The 15,442-nt window shown below is 32.9% G+C and overlaps 1 protein-coding gene across 1 annotated transcript; it reads left to right on the top strand.

The window, feature by feature from the left end:
• Window positions 1–3,543: 3,543 nt before the first annotated feature.
• LOC106102694 lies at window positions 3,544–5,257 on the top strand. Its single transcript, XM_013282244.1, has 3 exons — window positions 3,544–4,010; window positions 4,283–4,448; window positions 4,898–5,257. The coding sequence occupies exons 1-3, from the start codon at window positions 3,567–3,569 to the stop codon at window positions 5,167–5,169; spliced, it is 882 nt and encodes a 293-aa protein (XP_013137698.1). The 5' UTR covers window positions 3,544–3,566; the 3' UTR covers window positions 5,170–5,257.
• The last annotated feature ends 10,185 nt before the right edge of the window (window positions 5,258–15,442 follow it).

The raw sequence follows: 15,442 nt of genomic DNA, 5'->3' as shown, positions 1-15,442 counted from the left end.
GTTGCGCCAATTCTAAAGCACGGTACTAATTTTATTCCTAACACTATGTATAAATATAGATAATACAATTTCATTTGGTAGTTAAAAAAAAACTATTGTTATTTAACGGTTCAATCGAATTTGATTAAATCGCTTAGATATAAAAGAATAAATGTAACCGACTAGCGAACGATCGCGAGTGATTATTTCAGTCTATTTCACTCCTCTATTGAAGCTCAATAATACAGAAAACTGAGCTTTACAGTCCATTATATTGATAGAACAATTTGTCTGTTGATTTGTAAATGTATTTTGTATTGAGATATTGAATTTAATTAAGTTAAACTGCTTCTTATAAATATATTTGGATAGAAAAGTGTTAATATTAACTGCTTCGTTTAAGAGACTTAGCACAATTAGCGAATGTAATGATAATTACGTATACAAATTTTGTCGCTTAGTGTAGATTTCTATTACTACATCTTAACTAAGCTACGCTCTTAGTGACCTCTTACCCAATTTTACAGTGGTAGTGCCCGCTTTAACATCTTAGCACGAATGGGCCGGCACGCCCGGTGTAATACCACGACCACACAGAAGACAGGCTTGAAGTGGAAGCAATTCCGTGTTTCGTCTGATGAGTGTGGCGTCGGAGGCCTAATTTAAGTCCCTTTCTCTTTACCACCCTTTTCTTATAAGGAGAGGATGGGAAGGGAAAGTGGATTTGACGGAGGAGGAGATACATAGGAAGGGGCAATATCCTCTTTATGTGCATCTCCTCCTCTGTCGGATAAGGGTAGGAAACGCTTTTGCAATTGCGGATGTCTATGGGCAGCGGTCGCTTCGCCATTTTGGCGGATACAGGTGGCCGCTTGCTCGTTTGCCACCATTTGTTATAAAAAAAAAATTGAGTGCGAAATATAAAATATTTAATTAATGTCTTTACAAAGAGATTGAAACGAAAAGATTATGTAAGCTTAGTGAAGCTCGTTCTGTATTTAAAAAGATTTTTTCAAAGCGCGTTTAGGAAATTCTCACGCGTCTCATTTTCAAGAACAAATCGTTGAACGGTTCTCGTTTGCGATAGATATTTGCGATGGGATTTCGCAGATCCCATGTGTATCTTGATGCCGCTTGCCTAAAGCCGGGATATAAATTTCATTTAACGAAATGGAAAATTATATCGAAGTAACTTTCTATACCGGAAAATATTAAAGATTAAAAAAAAGTTTTCCTTTTACAGCTACTTATGACATTTTTTTTATTTCCAATAAAAAAAAGTCCAATTTTAAACAACGTCGACAAATTTAGCGTGCCGCAAGCCTATTTTAGCCACCATACCCTTTTCGTCCTTTTCACACGAGGAATTAGTGGGAAGGGAAAATGAAATTGGAATGGAAAAAAATGCAATGGTACGAACAATATTCTGAGCGTCCTCTACCCTGCTTTTTAAAGGTAGGCAATGTATCTCCAGTTTCAGATGTCTATGGGGGCTTCGATATTTTGGTTGGCTAATCAATTACAGTAGCTGCTTGCTCGTTTTCCATTCATTTAAATCTTTAAACAATAGTTGCACTCTCTTATTCACTCACTCATTCAAGTTTCACTCAGTTTAGTTCATTCATTCATTTAGGAATTTGTTTTAATCCACTGATTAAAATTGAATTGTCAATACAAGATGTAACTGCACAAGACATTCGAAAATTCCTTATTCAATTTATATCGAAATGGAAATTTAAAGCGCAATGTTGGAACGCACAGAAAAGGAAATTGTACATTCCAACTGAATTGTTGCTAGATTTAATACATTTTCAATTTCGATTTACGTAACTCACTGTCATAAGTTCGTAAATATTTAGAATACGTTTGGTAATTACGAATAAGGAAAAATCATAAGGCGATTGTTTTGTGTTGTTATTAAACAATCAATTGTATTGTTTTAAATTTATACAAACCTTTTACAATAATTAATATTAATTTCATCCTTTTATCCCAAAGTAAACCGTAGTTTAGGATCTTACGTTTTCTTTGACGTCGGTAAAATTAATGATTCAAAACCTTGAATTTACTAAACTTTTGTCTTAAAATCTGTCATTTAAAAATAAAATCTAAACAGCATTTGAACCGACGAAGTCCACAAACTCATATTCGAAGTCATTATATTACACGCCCGAAGGGGTACTTATTATTGTTACTTTATATAGATGTTTGCATAATGTTTGTATAATTTAATTGCAATAAATAAATAAATAAGATAATTCGCCCGGTAACAAGTAAATACATACATTCTAAAGTTATCTCAGGATATATCAAACCAAATGCAACGTATCGGTAATGCAATCGAGCGGTCAAAACCCAACGAAATATCTACGAGTACAAAGAACTTCCAATACTCTCGGGATTCAAGATTGGAGTGTCTTCCAAAGATAACTATGTGTGGGACAGGGCGAATTAAATTTGAGAATCCCTCGATTCAAATCGGAATTAAAAGGATTATCTTTAGGTTACACAATTAATTTGTATAAATGGAAGAAAAAAAAAATGTTTAGAGACCCAAAACAAAATTCTGGTATCTGACTGTTTGTGAGCGCTTATGAATCGAAGTGTTTAAAATTTGTTTTAGTATACGGCTTTTAGATATTGTAATTGAAAATACTACAACGGCGTTGAAAATATAATTCCAAGTATTAAGAAATCTTAGATAAAGGAAGTTGTGATTTGAATTGACTGACATATGGTTGGACATGTAATAATAAAATGTTTGTCAATTTAAACGGAACTGGTCAAAGTTCGGTGTTGTTAGACGACCTAGATAATCTTTTATGGGTCAGGTTGATGAAAATAGCTTCAACCTTATTAGCTGAAGAGCCAATTAAAAAGACAGGGTTACTAAGTATGTCGCAGCCACATTTAAGATGTATTGAATTGAATAAATCTGTTTGGAAGCAACTAAAAAGAAAGAAATCTGTTTGAAGATGAGAACTTTGAAAAAGTTTTGTAAGGTCGTTCAATACTTAGTACTAATATTGTAATTACGAAAGTTTAGATGGATGAATGGATGTTACCACATATCTTTAAAATAGCTTAAAGGATCTCGATAAAATTATACACAGATGTAGAATATGTACAAGGAAGAACACATATGGTATACTTACTAAGGTTTTTTATTTCTAAGCAAACGAAGTCGCAGCAAAAGCCAGTGTACCAACATGTAATAACAATGAAGAACTGCTTTGACAACGCGATAGGATATATTTAGTATATATTATGTCAAATTATAAACATTTTGAATTCTTTCCTGTTGTCGCACGGAAATTCCTTTATTATTATGTCCACCAATTATTATAAATATAAAACATTTGGTGGGATAATAATTGTGAACATAATGGCTTACTTTAACGTTTCAATTTATAAACAACGTTAAAACAATGGAGATGTTTAAATGTGATATAATTTACTATAGGTTGTTCGAGCCATAACAGTGCGTCAAAGTATGATCTCATATCACAATAAATGTTCTTTGATGTCTCGAGAAAAATTTAGCAAATCAAATCGTTACACGATTTTATCGAGAGCATACGTGTAGAATGCGGAGTAATTTTAATTTATTATGCATAGTGTTAATAATAGAATTTTCCGTACCGGTGTTCTGCAGCGCAGACGATGATCAGAATTTAGGTTTCGGATATAGTGAAAGAACAGAAGATTCTGAAAGTGAACAGGAATCAACTAATCCAACGAGCTCGGAAACTGATAATATGTCGACAATGGATGAAACACAAGAGGTAACGACAACTGAAGAAATATTAGGCATCACGAAGAAGATAAGAGTAACGCCTAAAGTAACACCGACAAAAATTTCAAAGAATACGACCGAAGTATCTTATACTATAAAAGATATTTGTGCAAATTTTAAATACGCAGGTCCGATTGTGCTCAATAAAATGGTAGATTTGTGGCAAACGGCTTATTATAGTTCACCACAGAAAGTACCATGCTTTAAAATGTTTATCAGAAGACTTACTATGAAGGTACGTTATAACATTTTTTATCTTTTTAGTGCTTTATTTTGTTGAGAATTATTTATAAATCAGTCCCATTAATAACATTTTTGTAAAATTAAATGAATCAAAATGTTTTCCTTATTCACTTCTCTTCTATAAAGTGCGTAAATGTGAAAGCTATGTTATAAAAATTAGGAACTAAACTATTGAAAATGTTTATATCCTCATAATTTTCATAATCAACATTAAAATGAAGTTTCTTGTTAATGATAATTATTTTGATTTTCTTAATAACACAGGAGAAACAATTATTCAAACTGAAATATGGTAGTTTTGATGACGCGGTGGAATGGGAGGATTGTAATTTAGAAATAAGATCAAGCTTGGAGGCGGAAAAGCATTTCTTACAAGGATGTGAAAAAGGACACGGAGTTTTAGAAAACATTATTATTGGAGCACGCAATGGTGAGTATGAAAAATCATGCAAATTATTAGAAAATAATGTAGTAAATCCCATTTCAAACGAACGTCTAAATTTCGTAAATTTACGAACGTCAAATTGCTTAAATGGCCATTTTACTATTTCACATATAAGGCTACGCATTAACTACGTTAAATCTTGAACTCTGTCATAATGTAAGCTAAGAATTCTTCCGGAATAAATTCTGCATTCGTTTGAAAGTCGGAAAACTGGAAATGGAATAAAATGGAAAGTTAATATTAGAGAAGTTTTTTCATGACGGTTATTGAGTAATAAAGGAATTTATTGATTTAATTTATAAGAATAGGGGGCAAACGAGCGCCGTGAACACAGACGTAGTCACCGATGTCAACAATTTCTTAATGTATTGTTTACATTGCTTAGGTTTAAACTAGCGATCATATAGCATTAAAATCTAATTAATTGTTAACAGTTACAGGCTATAATACTACAGATTTCTACCAAAAGCCAGAAAGTCCTGACCAGTGGCTTGTAGTACAAAACTTGTTATTAAAGAGAAATTGCGATACTGGTGATGTGATAGTTTTTTCAAGAGTCCCACACAAACCTCGCAACAGCGTGATAGCGGAGGCTCTAAAAATATTTGGAGAGAGTGATTCTGATGGCAAATTCGTATGCGGTGATCAACCACCGATCAAAAAGAAAGCTCACGAAGTCGAAGAGGAAATCGATGAAAGTAATTAAAAACTGAATCACAGCAATACAACTAGGGTCTAGGAATATTTTTTTGCAATTTTTATTTTTATATTATTCAATTTAACAGTAGAGTAAGATGCGGTTAGTAAATAAAAAAATACAAAAGGATACTAGTGTTTCTTTAATAGATTTTAAAACCTTTTTATTCATAACTAACTGTTGCTCCCGACTATCCCTGCGTGAAATTAAAAAATATAGCCTATGTTATTCACAGATAACGTAGCTTGTTAATGGTGTAAGAGTTTTTGATATAGGCTCAGTACTTTTTGATTTGTTGTAATACACACAAAAATACAAATCTTTCCTCTTTATTATATCAGTAAAGAAGTACAGACTAACCAAGCATAGGTATTTTCAGTAATAGGAGACAAATAGCCATTAGAAAGTTAAAGTTATCTTAAAAAAAAGTAAGTCAATATAGCTAAAACTCTAACTACAACGAGCCAATATTAATGACCTAGTTAATATACAGTTTGGTGTCAGTTGATAAATAGTAGAGACTGAAAATGACTAAAACGCCTTTGTCAAGGTGAGGATACAAAACAATTACTTCAAAGGATTGTAGAAATGTATAGAATGGACCCTTTGTTAATGCAAATGACTTGGCAATCATAATTAAACCGTTTCTATTGGTCTGTGGCCGACAATTTATCCGTTACATTGTGTTGATACAGTAAGGAAATTATAAGGTGTGTTAAAATAAGTACTTCCATATCTATTAGCATTGATGTCCCCAAAGAGAGGGAGGCAGAGAGGGACAGTTTTAGAATTTGCAATTGTCTAAGGGCTTCAGTACAAATATAGGTCCAAGCGTTCGGAAGCGAACTTTCCAGCTGTTAGTGTGCTGCCAGCAGTATTTTCAGCAATTGCAAAAAGGTTGCTCTGCTTATATTTGAAATGAAAATAAAATTATTAATACGTTCGTTTCAAGTCACAACGATCGTAGTAGATTCAAGAGTAAATCTCAGTAATAAATGCTCATAAAAATTCAGTCTCCGGACATCAATTACTCAGTCCGCATTTCCAGGAACGCTAGTCAAGTACTGGTTGAAAGCACGTCCGTATTCAAAACATCGACCACTCAAAAGATTATTCAAATGGTTCGATTTCATATTCAAACGATGCTATTGATAATTTTTTTAAATCTCAAACATGATGTTGAATAAATCTATTAAATTTTTTTAAACATCTATATCTACATATATCTATGCTATTGTTATAAAGAAGATAGATTTGTAAATTTTGTAGATTTTTGTATGTATTGAAATAACTCAAAAACTACTGAACAGATTTTAAAAATTCTTTCACCATTAAAAAGCTACGTTATCTGTAACATAGGTTACATTTTTTCTATTTCGTAATTCTAGGAGGAGAAGTATCGAACAACAATCTAATCAACGAGTCTTATACAAATTTGCATACTATAAGTGATTAGATTAACAATCGAGAGAGAGAGAGAGAGTGGCAGAGTTTTATTTCTTTTTGTATTGCGAATGTTTAGACACATCTGGGGTGCAAGACATGCTGGACACCTGATCTTGGAAGGCGCCAGCAAAATAAAGGATTTTAGGGGCGACAGGTTTAATCCCGGACGCCCAAAAAGGGCAAAAAAACCCTGTTGATATTATGATCAATTAGCTTGAGGTAATTCTCTGCTTTTATTTGTGCTATTAAAGTTACGTCTTTGGGTCCTTCGAGAAGCGAGCATATCGCCTTCTCAAATGCCAGCAACTTATCTGTAGTTCCTCTGGTATTGCGGATGTCCATGGGCGTCGATGAACATCTTGTTATTCCCGCTGCTCGTTTGCCCTTTCTCTTATATATATATGTAAAGTTACATGTGTAATATCTATTACATCGTTTAAATCCGAATTTAATGTTCAAATATTTGTCAGAGGATCCCACAGGAGCGCGCGCGTGACTGGGATGCGGGAGAACAGATAATGTTCTATCCCAGTTGCCTCAAGTCTATGCAAAACCATTCTCTAGGATAATAGATAAGCACGTATGTCTTATGTATTCAATCACTTAGAGGATAACTTAAGACGGTCGCTCCAGTATTTATGTCTTATTTACTGAAGTGAAAATTTATATAGCTTGGTTTTGGTGGTTTTGTTTGACATAATTTAAAGTGCGTGTCGTCAAATATTAATTTAAGTAAATCTCAAGGTTTGCTTGCGTGTTGATTATTACTTATGCGTTACAACTCTTTAATGTAATAGTTAAATTATTGCTTAGACTTGAAATGTTCACAAAAATAAAAGTATAATCTAGTAAGTTGACTTTATTGTGGAAAGAAGTTAGGAGTTTTAACTTGTTTAGTTTCATATTAATTTACATCGTTATCTTTTTAGTGTAAAAATATTAAAATTCCGAAGCTATGTAAGTTGTGTTAAACAAAATATTTCTCTACAATGCGAAGGAAAATTCTAAATTTCAGTCCAACTGAACAAAATATACGGTAGAGCTTCCGCCTTTTGTGGTTTTACAAAAGGCCAACACTTAACACCATAAGGGTCTTATTTGCACGACTTATTGTGCACGAAAATGAAACCGGGTCAAGAATGACATTTGACTTTTACACTTATGCAGGACTGGGCTATAGATACGGCATACCTGAGGATAATGAGTCAAGATGCGGTGATAAATTAGGTTTCCATTGTCGAAACCTTTCTTAAAAACATGTTAGAATAGAACATAGAAGCTCACGTTTTGTAGGAAAATAACTTATGTTTTCGGTTGTAAAATACATAATTTCATGGCACCTGGAAAACATTTTCCAACCTCCAACCTTTTAAATTACCTTTAGCAAAGCGGGTGTTGCAAAATTTGTTACCTGAATACGGTTTTACATTTCTCCTTTCTTAATGTAACCTCTTTAAATTCTATTAAACCACATATGGTTAATATTTTTAATATAACCAAAAGATTATTAGTTCTCTATACTAATATTATAATTAGAAAAGATTTGTATTTTTGTATCTATTGATTGATTTGATTTCAAAAATTCTTTCACCATTAAAAAGTTCACATTCGCTATCAGCTAGCTAACATAGCTATTAAATCTCACGCGGGCGAAGTCGCGAGCAACATGTAGTGTCTTAGAATATTGTTATTTTTTAATATTAGCTAATTTAGACCCGAATAAGGTGCCAAGAATTTCTTCATTCATATTCGCAACATAAATTTAGTCTGCAGAGTTTTATAGATATTTCGTGTTATAGACTCTTGTAAATAACTGTGAAGTCCAATTTCAATAATTTTCACATCCCTTTGTCAATATTTGATATATTCTAATAACATTTATACAGGAGCAAGGTTCATAAATCATAAATATTACGATTCCAACCCTGTGTACACAGGTAGGGTTTTGTTATGCAAATGCCGAATGAAATCGTATGATAATGAAAGGCAATAAATCTACCCTTGTGATGCGAACACGTATGACGTCATATTAAATTGAAAAAGGGAGACGAGGAAATGTACGAAAATCCTACATTTAGAACACACACATCTGAAACTAAACTATCGCAGAACTGCTTAGTTTATATTTTTGTGTGTGTGTGTGTGTGCGTAACACTACTCGATTTTTAGTTGTGCAACTTAGCAATGGAATTAGCTGTAAAACAATTGACAAACGCGCAACAGTTGTGAGGTAGGTTTTTAGTTCAAGGAGTGCGCACGTTTTACTATTGTGATCGCATCACCTTTACCCTTACAAAATATGTTTTAACAGTGGTAGTTCCCGTGTTAAAATCTTAGCATGACTGGGCCGGCACGCCTGGTGTAATACCACGACCACACAGAAAACGGGCGTGAAATGGAAGCAATTCCGTGTTTCGTTTGATGAGTGTGGTGCCGGAGGCCTAATTTATGTCCCTTTTCCTTTACCACCCTTTTTTTATAAAGTAGAGGATGGGAAGGGGATGTGGATTTGACGGTGGTGGAGAAGCATAGTAAGGGGAAATAATCCCCTTATGTGCGTCTCCTCCTCCGTCGGATAAGGGTAGGCAACGCATCTGCAATTGCAGATGTCTATGGGCAGCGTCCGCTTCGCCATTTTGACGAATTCAGGTGGCCGCTTGCTCGTTTGCCACCTTATGTTACAAAAAAAAATGTTTTATAGTATGCAATTAATGTGTTTTTTGGTGATTTAAGCACTAATGTTCTTACCGATTTTTACCAAATTTGAAAGTAGAATATAATTTAAATATAACACGTGCGTCCTTTTTCTCCCTTTTTATACATTTTGCAACGCCGCATTGTAAGCTAAATGGGGTCTGGAACAGATGGCATGGGACAGTCGTGACCATAAAGTTTCCACAAAACTTACCCCCGACCGGCTGTGTGAAATTTCAAACTGTTTTAGAATAAACTAGAAATGTCAGTGAATAAACAATTATGACTAGTAAATAAAGTTTCATATTTTTATATTTGTAATAATTTATCCTTTGGGAAAAGACGTGTGGTCCTCTAGCATTCCCTTTAACATAGCAAATTTTCTTAACGATAAAACCAGATCTAATTTTTGGTTTTAGTACATTATTCCTAATTTCTAGGTTATATTTCAATTTTTATGTTCTATTAAAAAGTTATCTTGTTTCTTGTTATGGGTTTAATACGTATCTTTTAAGGCTTAATATCGTGAACTGCACTTCAGTATAATTTTAAAGTAGGAAACTTTGCTCAGAGTATAATAAAAGGCGTGTTAGGAGGACATAGCTGAGGTTAAACTTTTTAAAATCATTTCTAAGTTGGAAAGTGCAAATAGGTTTTAAAATTGTTATTGCATTGGATAACTTTTTCGTACTAAAGTGGACTGGTGAATCTGTGGTTTTGATCGTGTTAGAGCAGAGTTTTACTATTCGATAACTCGATTATAAAGCACGCGGGGAGCTCCTGTATACGGACAAAAGAATATGCAAATTTAATGTTCTCTACTACTAAAGTTACCATTTGAATTCGATTGTTGGTTGAACATTTTCTGTTAACCCTTGTATACTTACAGATTATCAATATTAAGAAAAATGCAAGAAGCAGAATAATAAACGACTTGTAATAGAATATTATTCTTACACCATCATGATTGAATAGACTATTTTATTCATCACCTCCCATTGTCCCTAAGAAAAGACGACACAATATGTATTGCTCTTCCATACATCTCTATCAGACTTCATATTTGAATTGACACGCTTCTTAAGCATATCTTCTTTCGCATAATCCATCCTGTTTTGGGTCTTTCTCAACCTTTGTATCCACATTAAATCTTACTACTTTCTTGTTTATTTGATCATTATTTCACCTTAATATTTTGATTCCCCATAGACTTTTTTTTTATTTAATGGTAAAAACGTATGAGCATAATTTCTTTATGTTACTGAAAATTGTTATGAAACGTTTAACCGTACCAATTTAAAAGAATAAAAATCCTAACGCAACATTTGCTCTCATTCTAATTGAATTCCCGTGCGGTTTGGTCAACGGGTTTTACTGTTATTTCGGTACGTTTCAGTTTTATTTTGGAACGGTTTAAATTGTCCAATGCCAAATGTTTCCTTTAATGAAAGGGCCTGAATATAAGGTTTGTGGATTATTCGACATTTTTAGTTATATTTGTCGACTGGCTTTGACTAATCCGTTTAACACTAAACATTATGAAATAATAAAAATAATAGTAAGTACTTTTGTATGCCTTATATATTCTGCGACGAGAACAATCGCAGAATCACCAATCATTTTCTCTTTCTCTTGCTTTTCATGTTTTCTTGCTCGTTATTGCCTGCAGGATTTTTTAAAGACATCTGCAATCGCAACTTTTTGGTTCTCTCGGAAAACAACGACCATTTTTCCATGATTTCGTGTTTATCCCTTTCTCATATCTTCTATTTTTTCTAAAGCCAGCAATTACTTAAAAACATCAATCAAATTTCTCGCTTATTCACTAGGTAAATAAATCATCGTAATAAAGCATTTTATTTTTGGACCATCTGCATTTTAAATTCGCTTAGTAATTGTGTTCAGTTTGACCCAAATGTCGACGCGATGTAGCCATTGTACGAACCCTTTTTGGAACGTCGATCGACGTCCAACAATATAAAAACGTCCCTAGAGCCTCACTGAACTTTTAGCTTATTTTATGAAAAATGTTGTCTTATGATTTTATTATTACCCGCAACATTTTATGCACAAAGAATTTTAAAATAACCTCAAATTTAGAAAAGAATACAAAAAATGCAATTTTATATTCCGGTCATAACATAACAGTCATCCATTTTATTTCCTGCTGGAAGACGAAGGAGACCAGAACCGAAATCTTCTAACCTCAAATAAAACTTGATAGTTGACATAAAAAACTATATTAACATGAGACAAGATCTGACAATAATCATGATCAAAAGATATCAAGTACCTTTTGATTTAATGAAGGCAAAGACTATAAAAACAGACTCGCCTTTCCAAAGATCAACAAGATTAAAGCCGCCCATGTTGTTAATAAGATCGATCCCGTAAAAACAAAGCTATCGAAGTCGGGTTTAATACTTTGATGTTCGGGATACTTTTATAGAAAAATAATAAGAAACAAAAAGGTCAAGTTAAAGCAGATGAATTGACAACATTTTTTTGAAAGTCCGATAAAAGAAAACAAGATTTAACGAAAAGTATTGTAAAAACAATATGTACCAAATGTTGCCATGTTACTCTTTTGAAAATTAAATAAATATTCGGAGTATGTCAATGGATTTTTCATTTATATTTTTGTATACAAAATCCGAATTGTTTCGTTCATTTGTTTCCAAAAATGTAACCTACAATATTTGAACGTGGAACATGAACAACAAACGGCTAAAGACCCAAATACAAAGTGGGTACACATTTATGCTTTGTATTGAAAATGCTATTATACGAAATGTAAATGCGCTTTAAATAAAAATCCAGTAGCGAATGGTATTATTTTTTAGCAGGCTATATTTAGAGCGGACGCATGACTAAACTATCGCACAACTGTTTCGTCTTACTTTGATTCCTATGAGTGTGCAGCACTACTCGATTCTTAGTTGTGCATCTAAACAGTTAAATTGGCTACGAAACAATCGACAATCGCATCACAATTGTTCGATACTTAAATCAAAGGTGTACGCACGCTCTTACTCTCTATTTTACAATTCATTAGTGAATTAATTCTATATTCATTATTTAAATCTTACTAATATTATAAATGCGAAAGTTTAGATGGATGGATGTTTGTTAGAATTTGGAGCCTAAAAGGCTGAACGGATCTCGATGAAATTTGGCATAAACGTAGAAAATAGTCTGGAAGAACACAGTGTACTTTTGTTTTTTAAAAATTCCACGCGGACGGAGTCGCGGGCGAAAGCTTGTGTGTTAATAAATTCTCACGTCATTTTATATATCGTTAGATTTCATTTTCATTATGCATTGATTCGTAAATGTGGTAAAAGCTTATGATTATTTCACTTGAAATGCGATAAATTCCATCCAGTTAGTAATATTGAGGTGGTTAGCATATTCAGTATATGCTAGTTGAACTACATGTCATATTTATTTTACTTTATTTATGTACAATTAAAAAATTAAATACACTTTCCACTTCGATGAGAATATAAAATGAATTTCCAAGTGTTCTAACTAATTGAATTATGAGCGACGGATGATATTTCCCTGAAATGGGAAGGAAATAAAAGTCCTCAACTGTACGTTGAATTTGAACATTGTACAATTAAATTGAAATGAAACTTATGTAATTAATTGTTAAGTAGTTTTTAAGTTTAAGACATAGGTAACATTGTAGAATTACTTTTAATATTTTACGCTGACCAGTGTACGAGTTTTTAATTGACAACATGCCATTTGTAGTATTCCTGCGGTAATTATCTTGTACACTGGCACCTCTAATTACCGCTTTGTCACCTGTCGTCGTCCCACGGTTAGTAGCTGTCATAACTAAAAATCAATATTTTACTATTAAGACTATGTTATACAATATTAATGAGAAAGAAACATGACTTTTTAAATGAGTAAAAGTATCTATCTATACTATTATAATAAAGTGTAAATACACACTTCTTTGTTGTCTAAGATGTCAGCAATTACAGCGTATTTTTGAATAATTCTTTTTTTAATAAAAAGCCCTACACTTACTTCACGCTTTAGGCTATATTTTAATACCAATAAACTTAGGGGATAAATATTTTGGATAAAGACCCTAATGTGGGAAAGAGACCATAAGTTGCTGCCAACATCAAGGAAGCAATTGTCATTTGTGCATTTGAATTTTGACATTTGACAGACGTAAACAATAAAATAAAGTTATTATAATTTCATGCGGATGAAGTCGCATGGGAACAGCTAGTATTATACGTACAAGAGCGTGTGTACACCTGAAACTAAACTATCGCACAACTGTTTAGTCGCACTTGTGTGCACATTACTAAATTTTTAGTAGTGAAACAAAAGAGTTGCATTAGCTACAAACAATCGACAATCACACAAAAGTTGTGTGATAGTTTATTCAAAAGTGTTCATCCCTCTATCCGTTTTGTTTTTTCAATACATGTTCCTATTGTAGAAATGTCAGGAATGTCGTAATTTCTAGGAATGTTAGAGCCTAAAAAAGACAATATTTCAAATACTAGATAATCCGTTGTTCGTATAACCAAGTGTGCCGATAAATTCGCTTAATGCCAACTCCCTAGACAATACCCTCGCTATCCCAAAGGTAAGATTTTCGTAAACAATTGCCTTTTGTTTCGCTGTTTTTCTTTACTTTTCCTGTATGTGACGTTTCTTTCACTTTGAATGGATCTAAAGGAATATCTTTATTGTTACGTTAGATTTGTTTTTGTAACTAATGGAAGAATCGACTCGAATTAAAATAACCAGAAATTATCTGCAATTAATTACTAAAATTAGACTGTTCAGTCATCAATCAAACTAAAAATACATTTGTAAAAAGTAAAAAGAATTAAATACTAACAAGCTTTCTCCCACGACTACGTCTTTGTGGAATTAAAAAAAAAACACGAGTGAGTAGCCTATGTGTTCTTCCAGAGTATCCTCTACGTCTATGCCAAATTTCAACGAGATCCATTTAGTCGTTTAGGCTACAAACACTAGCAAACATCCATCCATCCATCAATTCTTATATCCATCCATTTAAACTTTCGCATTTATAATATAAGTAAGATAAGCTAAATCATCAAAGACGAAAATAAAGTTAAAAAAATAGTAACTATGTAATATTTTTTTTATTATTGAATCCAAATGACAATGAAAAATGATCTACAAGTTTACTTCCAAAGCAATATTGAGTTCAACATTGTTCAGTTACTTGTGTTTCGATTGCATTTCTGTTGCGAACCAGCATCGTGGTTGCGAAATACAATAAAAATAAATGAAACAGGATTCTGTTTAGTTTCGTTCGATCGTAGATGCTTCTTTGTTTCTAGGAAATGCTGGTACTTAAGTAACACAGTAACTGTACTATTACCGCTGGTTTAAGCTCTTCTATAGTCCTGGATGAAATTTATAAGGCGCCCTCTTTTTCAAAGTATAACTAGGGGGGAAGTTAAGAGTTTGATATGAGAGTAGTAGACTAGCGTCTTTTTCAGTCAGGCGCCCTGAGTGATCGCTCAACCGCGCCCTACTCTAACTTCGGTAAGTTATATATCATACTAGCTTTCGCCCGCAACTCCGTTTGCGTGGAGTTTAAAAAAATAAAAGAAAGTAGCCTATATGTTCTTTCAGACTATCCTGTACATCTATGCCAAATTTTATCGTGATCCGTTTTGCAGTTTAGGATACAAACTCTAACAAACATCCATCCATCCATCTAAACTTTCGCATTTATAAAAGAAAAAAATCCGTATTAATGCGTCACGGTAGTGGTGTTGTTTTAAATCTATATTAATATTACAAAAAGAGGAAAGATTTGCATTTTTGTATGTATTTGATTCAGGTAAAGACTACTGGGACGATTTCAAAATTCTTTCACCATTAGAAACGTAATTTATCCATGAGTAACATAGGGTATATTTTTTTTATTTCACGCATGCAATGGCCAGTATTTATTATGTTTTTATTATTTTAATAGTAATGAGAAACAGTTTGATACTAGAGCTGTGTTTATTATACATGTGCATAAAACGACAACAGATTACGCCAGTATTAATGCGAGAGTTTTAATTATGTTAAGTGAATTTGCTTCAAAAGAGTCTCTAGTTTTGACATGAATTTTACA

Source organism: Papilio polytes, unplaced genomic scaffold (assembly GCF_000836215.1).
Source record: "Papilio polytes unplaced genomic scaffold, Ppol_1.0 DF823912.1, whole genome shotgun sequence".
NCBI classification, from domain to species: domain Eukaryota; kingdom Metazoa; phylum Arthropoda; class Insecta; order Lepidoptera; family Papilionidae; genus Papilio; species Papilio polytes.
This window is presented reverse-complemented; position numbering and strand designations above follow the sequence as displayed.

What these genes read in the sequence shown, in the direction of transcription:
- LOC106102694 (XM_013282244.1), top strand. Translation starts at nt 3,567, where the DNA reads ATGCGGAGTAATTTTAATTTATTATGCATAGTGTTAATAATAGAATTT. An exon ending in TCAGAAGACTTACTATGAAG is followed by an intron (nt 4,011 to 4,282) that starts GTACGTTATAAC and finishes TTAATAACACAG; the next exon opens with GAGAAACAATTATTCAAACT. An exon ending in TATTATTGGAGCACGCAATG is followed by an intron (nt 4,449 to 4,897) that starts GTGAGTATGAAA and finishes AATTGTTAACAG; the next exon opens with TTACAGGCTATAATACTACA.